Source organism: Scyliorhinus torazame, chromosome 1, assembly GCF_047496885.1.
Source record: "Scyliorhinus torazame isolate Kashiwa2021f chromosome 1, sScyTor2.1, whole genome shotgun sequence".
NCBI classification, from domain to species: domain Eukaryota; kingdom Metazoa; phylum Chordata; class Chondrichthyes; order Carcharhiniformes; family Scyliorhinidae; genus Scyliorhinus; species Scyliorhinus torazame.
The window spans coordinates 376,653,258-376,667,293 of record NC_092707.1 but is presented as its reverse complement, the minus strand read 5'-3'; the positions used below and the strand labels follow the sequence as shown (position 1 = coordinate 376,667,293).

At 49.0% G+C, this 14,036-nt stretch overlaps 1 protein-coding gene across 3 annotated transcripts in view; it reads right to left on the bottom strand.

Annotated features, from left to right (window-relative positions):
- Positions 1 to 14,036, bottom strand: part of mtr (5-methyltetrahydrofolate-homocysteine methyltransferase) — a 216,812-nt gene that overhangs the window by 29,386 nt on the left and 173,390 nt on the right. For all 3 annotated transcript variants that reach the window (XM_072511770.1, XM_072511767.1, XM_072511768.1), the window contains 2 exons: positions 4,943 to 5,098; positions 2,217 to 2,413 (listed from right to left, as the gene is read on the bottom strand). In XM_072511770.1, the coding sequence (XP_072367871.1) occupies positions 2,217 to 2,413; positions 4,943 to 5,098 (353 nt within the window). The remainder of the gene's footprint in view (positions 1 to 2,216; positions 2,414 to 4,942; positions 5,099 to 14,036) is intronic.

The following is a 14,036-nucleotide window of genomic DNA, read 5'->3' as shown; positions in this document are numbered from 1 at the left end:
CACTGCTCCAAGGCCCTGAAGCGCTGCCTAGGGTTTTTCTCTTACTATGCCCAGTGGGTCCCCAACTATGCGGACAAGGCCCGTCCCCTGATCCAATACATAGCTTTTCCCCGCCGATAGAGGACGGTCAGGCCTTCAGCCGCACCAAAGCAGACATTGCAAAGGCCACAATGCACGCCATCGACGAGTCCCTCCCCTTCCAGGTCGAGAACGACACGTCTGACGTAGCTCTGGATGCCACCCTCAACCAAGAGGGCAGACCCGTGGCCTTCTTCTCATGTACCCTCCATGCTTCCGAAATCCGCCACTCCTCAGTCGAAAAGGAGGCCCAGGCCATAGTAGAAGCTGTGCGACATTGGAGGCATTACCTGGCCAGCAGGAGATTCACTCTCCTCACTGACCAACTGTCGGTTGCTTTCATGTTCGATAATGCACAGCGGGGCAAGATAAAAAACGATAAGATCTTGCGGTGGAGGATCGAAATCTCCACCTACAACTACGAGATCTTGTATCGTCCCGGCAAGCTAAACGAGCCTCCTGATGCCCTGTCCCGCGGCACATGTGCCAACGCACAAGTGGACTGCCTCCGAGCCCTCCACGAGGACCTCTGCTACCCGGGGGTCACTCGCTTTTTCCACTTTATCAAGACCCGCAACCTGCCCTACTCCATCGAGGAGGTCAGGACAACCACCAGGGACTCCCAAACCTGCGCGGAGTGCAAACCGCACTTCTACCGGCCAAGAAAGCGCATCTGATAAAGGCTTCCCGTCCCTTTGAATGCCTCAGCATGGTCTTCAAAGGCCCCCTCCCCTCCACCGACCGCAACACGTACCTCCTGAACATGATTGACGAGTACTCCCGGTTCCCATTCGCCATCCCCTGCCCCGACATGACCGCAACCACCGTCATTAAGGCCCTCTCCATTGCATCTTTGCACTGTTCGGGTTGCTCGCTTACATACACAGTGATAGGGGGTCCTCCTTTATGAGCGACGAACTGCGTCAATTCCTGCTCAGCAAGGGCATCGCCTCGAGCAGGAAGACCAGTTACAACCCCCGGGGTAACAGACAGGTAGAGAGGGAGAACAGAATGGTCTGGAAGACCATCCTACTGACTCTATGGTCCAGGAATCTCCCAGTCTCCCGCTGGCAGGAAGTCCTCCAGGATGCCCTCCACTCCATCCGGTCACTGCTTTGTACCACAACCAACCAAACACCTCACGAACGTTTCCTTGTCTTCCCCAGGAAGTCCTCCTCTGGGACCTCGCTCCCGACCTGGCTGGCAGCTCCCGGACCCATCCTGCTCCGAAAACACGTGCAGGCGCACAAGTCGGACCCATTGGTTGAGAGGGCCCACCTTCTCCACGCTAACCCCCAGTACGCCTACGTGGCGTACCCCGACGGCCGACAAGATACGGTCTCCCTAGGAGACCTGCCGCCCGCCGGAGCCCCACGCACACCCCAGCCACCAGTCCCACCCTCCCTCCCACCAGTGCACCTTACAGGAGGATTGGTCCTTCCGCCGGCCCAGAGTAGGCCCCCCCACCCACCGACGCACCCTGCAGACTCTCCCTTCCCAGGTCAACTGTTTTCCCCACCAGTGCCGTCTAGGGGTGTCGAAGCTGCCACAGAGATCGAGGCCACGCTCCCGGAGTTACAGACGCCCGAGCCTCCACCGGAGTCACCACCAAAGCTTTGATGATCACAGAGGACGACCAGGGCCCCCAATCGACTGATTACTTCATTTTAAAGTGTATAGTTAATTATGAATCATAAATGGTAAATAGTAAATAGAATTATAAATAGTTACAAAATGCTGTACGGAGGTATTACGGTACCTCCATAACTATAATTTCTACCACATTACCATGTTGTAATATCAGGCCACCACCCCCGCCGGACTATTTTTTAACAGGGGGTGAATGTGGTAGCCTGTGTAGAGGTATTACGGTACCTGGTAATGCTGGAACACCATTGGTAGATATTGTATGTTTCCTATTGGTCAAGCTGTATGGTAGCTCCGCCCTGCAAGGCACGGTATAAGAGCCCGTGCCGCCCCAGCAGCCTTCATTCTGTACCTGAGCTGCTGGGGGAAACATCTAGTTTATTAAAGCCTTCAGTTGGACTACAACCTCGCTTTAGTGGTCATTGATCGTGCATCAGGGAGGAACTCAGGAAAATTATACTCACTAGATAACTAACAAGGAAATGCCATACCTGCTGCCGTAAACCATGAAACTTAGCCACTGGCTCACCAGTGTGGGGGAAGGTATCCTCTGCAAACAAGTATATGTCATCTCCAACACTATGAGCTGGCCAGAACCCTATAATTCCTCTGGCTGTTAATTTTTTCTCTTCAATCAGTGTGTTCAGCAAATTCTGCGCATCTTGAAAAACCTTCTTAGCTTCTTCACCTAGAGGTTAATTAACAGGTTAAGCTTATTATTTTTTTGTTCAATCAAGGGATGTGGGCTTTGTTGGCTAGGCCAGTATTTATTGTCCATTCCTAATTGCCCTTGTATATACACGCACAGTGCTGTTAGAGAGGGAGTTCCATGATTTTGACCCAGCAACAGTGAAGGAGTGGCTATATATTTCCATGTTAGGGAGGTGAGTGACTTGGAGGGAACTTCCAGGCGTTCCCATGTATCTGCTGCCCTTGTCCTACTACGTGGGTTTGGAAGGTGCTGTCCAAGGAGCTCTGATGAGTTCCTGTGGTGCATCTTGTTGATGAGACACACTGCTACTACAGTGCAGTGGTGGGGGGAGTGAATGGTTGTGGATGGGCACCAATCAAGTGGGCTGCTTTGTCCTGGATGGTGTCAAACTTCTTGGTGTTGTTGGGGCTTCACTCATCTAGACAAGTGGAAAGTATTCCATCACACTCCTGACTTGTGCCTTGTAGATGGTGGACAGACTTTGGGGAGTCAGGAGGTGAGTTACTCGCCGCAGGATTCCTAACCTCTGATCCTGCTCGAGTAGCTTCGGTATTTATACAGCTAGTCCAGTTAAGTTTCAGGTCAACGGTAACCCCCAGGATGTTGATAGTGGGGAATTCAGCGATAGTAAACCAAGGAGTGATGGTTAGATTCTCTCTTGCTGGAGATGGTCTTTGCTTGGCACATGTGTGACACAAAAGGGTATTGTCTAGATCTTGCTGCATTTGGACATGGACTGCTTTAGTACCTGTCGAGTCATGAATGGTGCTGAAAATTGTACAATCATTAGTGAACATCCCCACTTCTAACCTCATGATGTAAAGAAGGTAATTGATGAAGCAGCTGAAGGACACTACCCTGAGGAACACCTGCAGTTATATCCTGCATCTGAGATGATTGACTTCCAACAACCACAACCACTTTGTGCCAGGTATGACTTCAACCTGTGAAACATTTTCCCGCTGATTCCCATTGACTCCTGTTTAGCTAGGGCTCCTTGCTGCCACACTCATGTCAAATGTTGCCTTGATGTCAAGGGCAGTCATTCTCACCTCAACTTTGGAGTTCGGCTCTTTTGTCCAAGTTTGAACCAGAGCTGTAATGAGGTTAGGAACTGAGTGGCAGAACCCAAATTGGTCATTGGTGAGCAGGTAATTTCTATGCAAGTGATTGCACTGTCGATGACCCCTTCCATCACTTTACTGATGATCGAGAGTAGATTGATGAGGCGGTAATTGGCTGGGTTGGATTCGTCCTGTTTTGTGTGTACAGCACATAACTGGCCAATTTTCACGTTCTCGGGTCCATACCAGTGTTGTAGCTGTGCTGGAACAGCTTGGCCAACTGCGCGGCAAATTCTGGAGCACCAGTCTTCAGTATTATTGCTGGAATATGTCCTTTATTGCTGGAATATGTCCTTTAAGACTCGATCAGCTAGATCAGTAGTGGTACTGATGAGACACCCGTTGATAGACAATGAAGTCCCCCCCACAGAGTTAATTCTGCGCCCTTGCCACCCTCAGTGCTTCCGTCACCATGGTGGGATACTGATTCATCATCTGGAGGTGGGGGCAATCCACAGGAGGTTTCCTTGTGCATGTTTTACCTGATTCCATGAGACTTCATGGGTCCAAATTCTATGTTGAGGGCTCCCAGGGCAACTCCCTCCCGAATGTATACCACTGTGTCTCTGCCACCTCTGTTGGGTCTATCCTGCCAGTGGGACAGGACCTTCTAGGAATGGTAGTGGTAGCGTCTGGGATGTTGTCTGTAAAAGTATGATGATTATATGAGTATGACTATGTCAGGCTGTTGCTTTGCTAGTCTGTTGGACAGCCCTCCCAATTTTGGCTGAGTTTGCCTGTGTCAATGCCGGGTAGTCCGTCTGGTTTCATTCCTTTTAGACTTTTTAGTGGTTTGACACAACTGAGTGGTTTGCTAGACCATTTATGAGGACATTTAAGAGTCAACTACATTGTTGTGGGTCTGGAGTCACATGTGGGCCAGATAAATCAAGGACGGCAGATTTCCTTCCCTAAAGGGCATTAGTGATCCAGATAGGTTTTTATGGTCATCATTAGACTTTTAATTCCAGATTTTGTATTGCGTTCAAATTCCACCAGCTGTTGTGGTGGGATTCAAACCCGGGTCCCCTGAGCATTACCCTGGATCTCAGGATTACTAATCCGCGCAGTTAGTAATCCTGGGGGTAGGATGCTGAGATAAGGTAATGTTTACGCACTTTCTTTAGTTAGCGGATAGCAACTTCTGGTCCGACACTTGAGACTGCTTGATGGATGCAACATAACAACAGATGAAAATGATCTTTCATGTTATTTACAAAGAATAGGATGGCACTATCTTCAAATTGTCAACTCTGTTGATGGCATCTTAACATCACAACCATTAAAGAGGAACGGCAACTAAAGGTAAAGAAAATAATAAGAGCGGAATTTTAATATTAAGCCTTAATGAAGTTGGAAAAGTAGTTTTATTGGCACTAACCAACTGTCTTGTCTTTAAAGATTTTAGGATAGCCACGATTTGGGTATTTTCCCTTCAGCTGCCAAACATCAAAAAAAGGTTTCCAATCAATGTAGCTCATCAGTCTCTTCAGGTCATAATCTGGAAAGGATTGGGTCCCAATCAAAGTTGGCTTCACTGTAAAAGAAGGAAATAGTTCTGCTCACTTTAAAAGTACACTGAACTGAAACTGTTGGGCTAAGATTTTCTAACATTATTTCTCTCCATTATATTGATTGTCCTCCATGTCAGAACCATCAAGATTATTCACATCATGGTAGCTGCTAGGGTCAAACTCATTTATCCAGTTTATTTACGTTAAGCCACCGTAAATCTGCTATGTCTCTGTAACCATATTAAAACTACTCAGCAGCCTTGTTTTAAATACACAATTGACTGGTTAGCAGTGTGGCAGAGAGAGGATCAGATCCTTTGTGAATACTCAGACAACATTAAATCTTGGCTTTAGTCATGGGACCAGAGGGCAGAAGGAGGGAATAATAAAGGAGAGGTTGGAGAAATGCAGTTTTGTTTAACCATCTAGAGGTCAGGAAAATCCCAAATCCTTTTAGACTCTCACTAGTCAATTAGTAAGTAAAGTAAGTAAAATCACCATCGTCCCAGATGACCATAGGCTGCTTTCCCCTTTGGGGATGGGGAAGCTGACTGGTGGTGATTTAACATGAGGATCACCATACCTCGGGCAAGGTTGAGAAGGCTGGGGAGGGCCTTCATGAACAACCTCAGCCATATGGGAATTGCACCTGCGCTGTTAACCTTGCTCTATGTCACAAACCAGCTGTCCAGCCAATTGGAGGGACTAGATGTAACGCTCCTGAAGTGGGAAATGGTTCAGAAGGGCACTTGGCACAGAAGATGGCTGCCTGACACACAAGATGGAGACACAGAGAATAAAGCAGACATAACTGATGCCTGGAGTCCAGCGGGGTGCCAGTAGGACAGATAGGAACAGATCCAGGACAAAGGGAGCCAGACAGGAAGATTAAGGAATACATAAATGCAGGACACCACTTGAATAAAGCTGACTTCAGCCAAGGTGTACACAATGATATGCTAATACGAATGTCTTGGGCCATTTCCTAAAACAAAGGGACAATCAATACTACTTTCCTACTGCCGCCTGGAACCTGTAAAACCTCTTTGACTGTGGCCATGTGTAAATGGAAAAACGCTTACAAATAGCGATGTACAATCTATAAAATGTTTAAAGATAACAAGGTGACAATTATTTTGTATCTGGGCTCATTGTGAACCCGAAGTGGCTGCTTAAAGATAACAAGGTGATAATTGTTTTGTATCTGGGCTCATTGTGAACCCGAAGTGGCTGTTTAAAGATAACAAGATGACAATTGTTTTGTATCTGGGCTCATTGTGAACCCAAAGTATAAAATGAATGACTGCCATTCAAACTGGGAGAAAGGCTGGCTACTGTACCGTGGGGTACGTATGCTTTCTCCCGAAGCTTTGTGTAACAATAAAACTGCACTTATTTGAACACAGCAAGTCTGACTCTTGAAGTGGTTGATTTTTCCCACAGCACTCCTATGCCGCTAGGTTTGAAGGTGGGTGTCTAGTTAAATCCAGTAGGCAGTCTACCTGCTACCTTCCCACCCAGCCCTGCCCACATCACAATTGTACCAGGGTGGGGATGGTCAGGAACCTTATCCGTCAGTGGGCCAATTTCTGCTCATTTAGGGGCCTCATAGTTTAACCCGCAGTTGGAGAGGACCATGTCAAACAGTCAGCCTAGCAGGTTTCTTTGCATGAGCTGTTGGCAGGCAGTGAAGGGGAGAGTGGGGGTTCCTTCACGACCCTCAGCCATTTTGACCTGCTCCCATGGCCTCTCAAACCCCAGTTCCCTCCCCGAGGCCCGACAGCTTGGAGCCCGACGTGACCCCAACTATAACCCAACTGATCCCGGCATCACACACCTGAAATGTTGCCAGCCTCTGATTTGCTGGCACATCGGACATGGGACTTCCTGTCCCTGAGGGGCAAAATTCCCACCTCCAGCCTACTCATGGCTTGGCCATTAAATGAGTAAGCAGCAGTCAATGTTTCTCTCGGCAGGATCCCCGTTGATGTTTTAGCCTGAAGTGGGGGATGGGTATAAATCTGATGGGTTGTATAATTCAGTCCCAGGATTCATTTTAAAAAGCAAACACAAATGAGGGGAGTAAAAGTTCTGATGCACAAAATGGAACAACATATTTGAAAGCAGACAGTTAAGAAAGTGAAATAGAGCAAAGAAATTCCAGAAATGATGCAATTTTATTTGCATTGCCCACACAACATAATTTCCACAAAATTATTTTAACAAACAAGCTCTTCAAATTAAAGATCATGATAAATAGGGGCAATTTTTGTGTGCTACCTTCTTCACTTTCAAAGATTACAGCACAGGAACAGGCCTTTCGGCCCCCATGCTGCCCATCTGAACTAAAATCCCCTACCTTCCGGGGACCATATCCCTCTATTCCCATCCTATTCATGTATTTGTCAAGACGCCCTTAAAAGTCACTATTCACACGTGCATAAAGTGTACTCCTGGATCGATTTCTTCATTTTGAGCAGGGCCTTACAGGCAGGGGTGGTGGACACGGGGTACTCGGCGATCACAATCTCAGACCATGCTCCGCACTGGGTTGACCTGCAGGTTAGTACAGACAGTAACCAGCGCCCGCACTGCAGGTTAGATGTGGGACTTTTGGCTGACGAAGGGGGTGCGAGCGGCTGAGGAAATGTATTCAGAACTACCTGCAGGTCAACGACACGGGGAAAATTTCAGCAGCGATGGTCTGGGAAGCACTGAAGGCGGTGGTCAGAGGGGAGCTGATCTCGATACGGGCCCATAGGAAGAAGGTGGACAGGGCAGAGACGGACTGACTGGTTAAGGAGATACTACAGATCGATAGGAGGTATGCGGAGACCCCAGAGGCAGGGCCTTTAAGGGAACGGCGGAGGCTATAGGTGGAGTTCGGCTTGTTAACCACAGGGAGGGCGGTGGAGCAGCTGAGGCGAGGGGGGCGATCTAGGAGTATGGAGAGAAGGCCAGCAGGATGCTTGCACAGCAGCTTAGAAAGAGGGAGGCAGCCAGGGAGATAGGGAAAGTAAATGACAGATGGGAACCTGGTTGGAGTTTCAGCAGGGGTGAATAAGGCGTTTAGGGATTACCACAGTAGGCTGTATAGGTCGGAACCCCCTACGGGGCTGGAGAGGATGAGGCACCTCTTGGGGGGGCTGAATTTCCCAAAGGTGGATGGGGAGCTGACGGAAGGGCTGGGGCCCCGATCGGGTTGGAAGAGATAGGGGGGGTCTGAAGGCCATGCAGGCAGGTAAAGCCCCGGGGCCGGATGGGTACCCAGTAGAGTTTTATAAAACGTTCTCTGGGATATTAGGGCCGGTGTTGATGAGGATGTTCAATGAGGCAAGGGAAAGAGGGGTGCTGCCCCGATGATGCCACGATTTTGCTGATTCTGAAGCGGGACAAGAAGCCGGAGCTGTGTGCGTCCTACAGGCCGATATCCCTGTTGAATGTGGACACCAAACTGCTGGCCAAAATTTTGTCCTCCAGGATTGAGGATTGCATTCCGGACATTATTGGCGAGGACCAGGCAGGGTTTGTTAAGGGTAGGCAGTTGGTGGCCAATGTAAGAAGGTTGTCAAATGTGATCATGATGCCCCCGGAAGGTAGGGAGGTGGAGGTAGTGATCGCAATGGATGCAGAAAAGGCTTTTGATCAGGTAGAATGGGATTATCTGTCAGAGGTACTGGGACGGTTCGGATTTGGGCAGGGCTTTATTGACTGGGTCAGGTTGCTGTATCAGGCTTCTGTGGCAAGGACGAATAGGACAACATCGGACTATTTTAGACTGCACCGGGGGAAGAGACAGGGATGCCCCCTCTCCCCACTGTTGTTCGCGCTAGCTATAGTGCCGTCGGCAATTGCTCCGAGAGCCTCAAGGGGCTGGTCCGGAAGGGGGGGGGGGGGGGGGTGGAGCACAGAGTCTCGCTCTATGCAGACAATCTGCTTCTGTATGTATCGGACCCATTAGAGGGGTTGGAAGAAATCATGAGGATTCTCGGGGCATTTGGCCGTTTTCGGGGTATAAGCTAAATATGGGGAAAAGTGAGATGTTTGCGGTCCAGACGAGGCGTCAGGAGAGGCGATTGGGGGAGCTGCCATTTAGATTAGTAGGGGGAAACTTTAGGTACCGAGGCATTCAAGTGGCACGGGAATGGGACCGGCTGCATAAATTAAATCTGGCCCGGCTAGTAGACCAAATGAAGGACGATTTTCGGAAATGGGACGCGCTCCTGCTGTCATTAGCTGGGAGGGTGCAGACGGGAGAGTGCAGATGGTGAAGATGACGGTCCTCCCGAGATTCCTGTTCATGTTTCAATGTCTCCCCATCTTTATTCCGTGGTTCTTTTTTAAACAGGTCAACAAAGTGATCTCTGGCTTTGTTTGGGTGGGCAAGACCCCACGGGTGGGGGCAGCATGGTGGCTCAGTGGGTTAGCCCTGCAGCCTCACAGTGCCGAGGTCCCAGGTTCGATCCCGGCTGTGGGTCACTGTCCGTGTGGAGTTTGCACATTCTCCCTGTGTTTGCGTGGGTTTCGCCCCTCCACAACCCAAAGATGTGCAGGGTAGGTGGATTGGCCACGCTAAATTGCCCCTTAATTGGAAAAAATGAATTGGATACTCTAAATTAAAAAAAAAAAGACCCCGCAGGTAATGAAGGTAATGCTTGAGCGGAGTCAGGGAGAGGGCGGGCTGGCGCTGCCAAATTTTAGTAATTATCACTGGGCGGCGAATATAGCCATGATCAGGAAGTGGGTGGTGGGGGAGGGGTTGGCATGGGAGCATATGGAGGCGGCTTCATGCAAGGGCACCAGTTTGGGGGTGTTGGAATCTGCGCCTCTGCTGTTCCCGCCGGCACGGTACTCCACCAGCCCCGTGGTGGTGGCGGCCCTGAGAGTCTGGGGGCAATGGAGGAGACATGTGGGAGCATCGGTCTGGTCCCCAATCTGTAATAATCACTAGTTTGCCCTGGGAAGTATGGATGGGGGGGTTCCGGATATGGCGGAGAGCAGGGATTGAGAGGATAGGGGATATGTTTATAGAGGGGAGCTTTCCGAGTATGAGGGCGCTGGAGGAGAAGTTTGGGTTGGCGAGGGGAAACAAATTCGGGTACCTGCAGGTGCGGGACTTCCTAGGTAGACAGGTGTCAACCTTCCCGCTCCTACCGCTAAGGGGGATTCAGGACAGGGTAGTTTCCAGAGGGTGGGTAGGAGAAGGGAGCGTCCCGGACATTTACAAGGAACTTATGGGGTCAGAGAAGACGCAGACCGAGGAGCTGAAGCGCAAGTGGCAGGAGGAGCTGGGAGGTGAGATAGAGGATGGTCTATGGGCGGACGTGTTGAGTAGAGTCAACGCGTCCGCAACATGTGCCATGCCCAGCCTGATACAATTTAACATGACAGTGACCCAGATGAGCAGATTCTTTGGGGTGGAAGACAGGTATGCAAAATGTGCGGGAGGACCAGCGAACCATGTCCACATGTTCTGGACATATCCGAAGCTTGGGGAATTTTGGCAGGGGTTTGCAGATGTCATGTCCACGGTGTTAAAAACAAGGGTGGCGCTGAGTCCAGAGGTGGCGATTTTCGGGGTGTCGGGAGACCTGGGAATCCAGGAGGAGAAAGAGGCAGACGTCCTGGCCTTTGCTTCCCTGATAGCCTGGAGACGGATACTATTAGCTTGGAGGGACTCAAAGCCCCTGAAGTCGGATACTTGGCTATCGGACATGGCTAGCTTTCTCTGTTTGGAGAAAATCAAGTTCGCCTTGAGAGGGTCACTGTTAGGGTTCGCCCGGAGGTGGCAACCGTTCGTCGACTTCTTCGTGGAAAATTAATCGTCAGCAGAAGGTGGGGGGGGGGGGGGGGGGTTAGTTTAGCTTAGAGTAGGGGGTTAATAAAGGTGGGACCTGTAAGGGAGGGAGACGGCTTCTGCACTATGTTTATAGTTTCATGTACATTGTTTATTGTGTTGTTAAACCAAAAAAATACCTCAATAAAATGTTTATTAAAAAAAAAGTTTCTATCGTATCTGCTTCCACTACCTCCCCGGCAGCAAGTTCCAGGTTCCCACCACCCTCTGTGTAAAAAAACTTCCTAGTACATCTTTAAACCTTGCCCCTCGCACCTTAAACCTATGCCCCCTAGTAATTGACTTTTCCACTTTGGGTTTCTGACTATCCACTCTGTCCATTCCCCTCATAATCTTGTAGACTATCGGGTCATCCCTCAACCGCTGGCGTTCCAGTGAGAACAAACCAAGTTTCTCCAACCTCTCCTCATAGCTAATGCCCTCCATACCAGGCAACATCCTGGTAAATCTTTTCTGTACCAACCCAAAGCCTCCACATCCTTCTGGTAGTGGCAACCAGAAATGAACACTATATTCCAAGTGCAGCCTAACTTTAAAACTGCAACATGACTTGCCAATTTTTAAACTCAATGCCCCGGCCAATGAAGGCAAGCATTCCGTATGCCTTCTTGACTACCTTCTCCACCTGCATTGCCACTTTCAGTGACTAGTGTACCTGTACACCCAGATCTCTCTGCCATTTACTGTATATTTCCCACCTTCCAAATTGCATTACCTCACATTTCACTGTATTACACCTGCTGATGGATGAGATTTTCTGTTCCAACAGCACCAGCTGTGGTGGACTACACTGCCTGTGCCCCAGAACAACTCTCATTACTTTTCCTGCCTCTTGGTGAGGTATCTCTGGGTTCCTGTGATGTCTTTCACAGACTGTGCTGATCCGAATGCAGGTTCTGTATCAGAGCCAAAAGGCTGCACCACCAAAAATGTTGGTGTTTCTAACAAAATATTTAAATGTCTGGTACCAACAACACGGTCTGTTCATCTCCCATTAGTCCTAAATTAAACCAGGGGCTGGTTTAGCACAGGGCTGAAGAGCTGGCTTTTAAAGCATACCAAGGCAGGCCAGCAGCACGATTCAATTCCCGTTCCAGCCTCCCCGAACAGATGCCGGAACGTGGCGACTAGGGGCTTTTCACAGTAACTTCATTTGAAGCCTCCTTGTGACAATAAGCGATTTTCATTTCATTTCATTTCATTAAGCGCACTGAGAGAAGTCTTCCCTCTGAAACTTTGATTCTCATTATTAGCCTGTTATTTTAACCGTAGGAATCTATACATTTGGATCCGACTGCAGGCTGCCACACTCGATTATAACATTAACTCAGATCTTCCAATCTCCAAATTGTTAGGGACTGGATGTACCCTGGAAGATGCACTAAGTGACCCTTGGATGTTCTACCGCATTGACCTTGTGGGAATCGTAAAGTCTGCTATTCTGACGGACAATTTCCTGCTCTCTGGGACCCTCCAAAAATAAGTCTCTAACTCTGAATTAGAGTTGGAGACATTGGATAGTTCTGGCTTACCTGAATAGTTATCCACAAAATGTTAGACAGGAAAATCCAAGTCTGACTCCTGGGTAACTACATGGCTAACAACCCTGACACCCCCTCTTGAGTTTATTACCCCAACCCATCTACAAAGCCATGCACCCTCTCCATTTGCCACCCTACACACCTGCCATCCTACCCAGCTGACACGCCACCTACCTGCTACCTTACCTGATCTGCTTTCCACAGCTTTTCAAAGAAGTATTGGGGGTATTTAAAGTCTTTATTTACCAGGATACGGCAACTAGTGCCATTAACCAGGAGGTGGCTTGCCTTCCCCAGAAAATCCATTTCAGGTATGCTCTGCATTTCTGGAGAAGCCAGCATCAGAGGTCATGGCCAGAAATGTGGAGCTCCAGCCGGGCACAGAAAATTCAGAGCGGAGTGGCAATGTGACGGTGATTGCCACTGCATACATTTTATCCAGACTATTTTGGCACATGTATATAAGGCCAGTTTGTAAACAGTAAACAGACTGTGATTCAGTGTGCTGCAGTTAACTCTTCTCTTACAGGGTAACAAACTCTTTGACCCTTAATGATGAATTACTGGTTAGCACTGCTGCCTCACAGCGCAAGGGACCTAGGTTCAATCCAGCCTGCGTGGGTTTCCTCCAGGTGCTCCGGTTTCCTTCCACAGTCCAAAGATATGCAGGTTAGATGGATTGGCCAAAAGGTCAGTTGGGGTTACTGGAATAGAGTGGGGCGTGTGCCGAGGGAAGGTGCTCTTTCAGAGGGTCGGTGCAAACTCGAATGGCCTAATGGCCTCCTTCTGCACTGTAGGATTTTATGGTTCTATGGTACATAGAACATAGAACAATACAGCGCAGTACAGGCCCTTCGGCCCACGATGTTGCACCGAAACAAAAGCCATCTAACCTACACTATGCCATTATCATCCATATGTTTATCCAATAAACTTTTAAATGCCCTCAATGTTGGCGAGTTCACTACTGTAGCAGGTAGGGCATTCCACGGCCTCACTACTCTTTGCGTAAAGAACCTACCTCTGACCTCTGTCCTATATCTATTACCCCTCAGTTTAAAGTTATGTCCCCTCGTGCCAGCCATATCCATCCGCGGGAGAAGGCTCTCACTGTCCACCCTATCCAACCCCCTGATCATTTTGTATGCCTCTATTAAGTCTCCTCTTAACCTTCTTCTCTCCAACGAAAACAACCTCAAGTCCATCAGCCTTTCCTCATAAGATTTTCCCTCCATACCAGGCAACATCCTGGTAAATCTCCTCTGCACCCGCTCCAAAGCCTCCACGTCCTTCCTATAATGCGGTGACCAGAACTGTACGCAATACTCCAAATGCGGCCGTACCAGAGTTCTGTACAGCTGCAACATGACCTCCCGACTCCGGAACTCAATCCCTCTACCAATAAAGGCCAACACTCCATAGGCCTTCTTCACAACCCTATCAACCTGGGTAGCAACTTTCAGGGATCTATGTACATGGACACCTAGATCCCTCTGCTCATCCACACTTTCAAGAACTTTACCATTAGCCAAATATTCCGCATTCCTGTTATTCCTTCCAAAG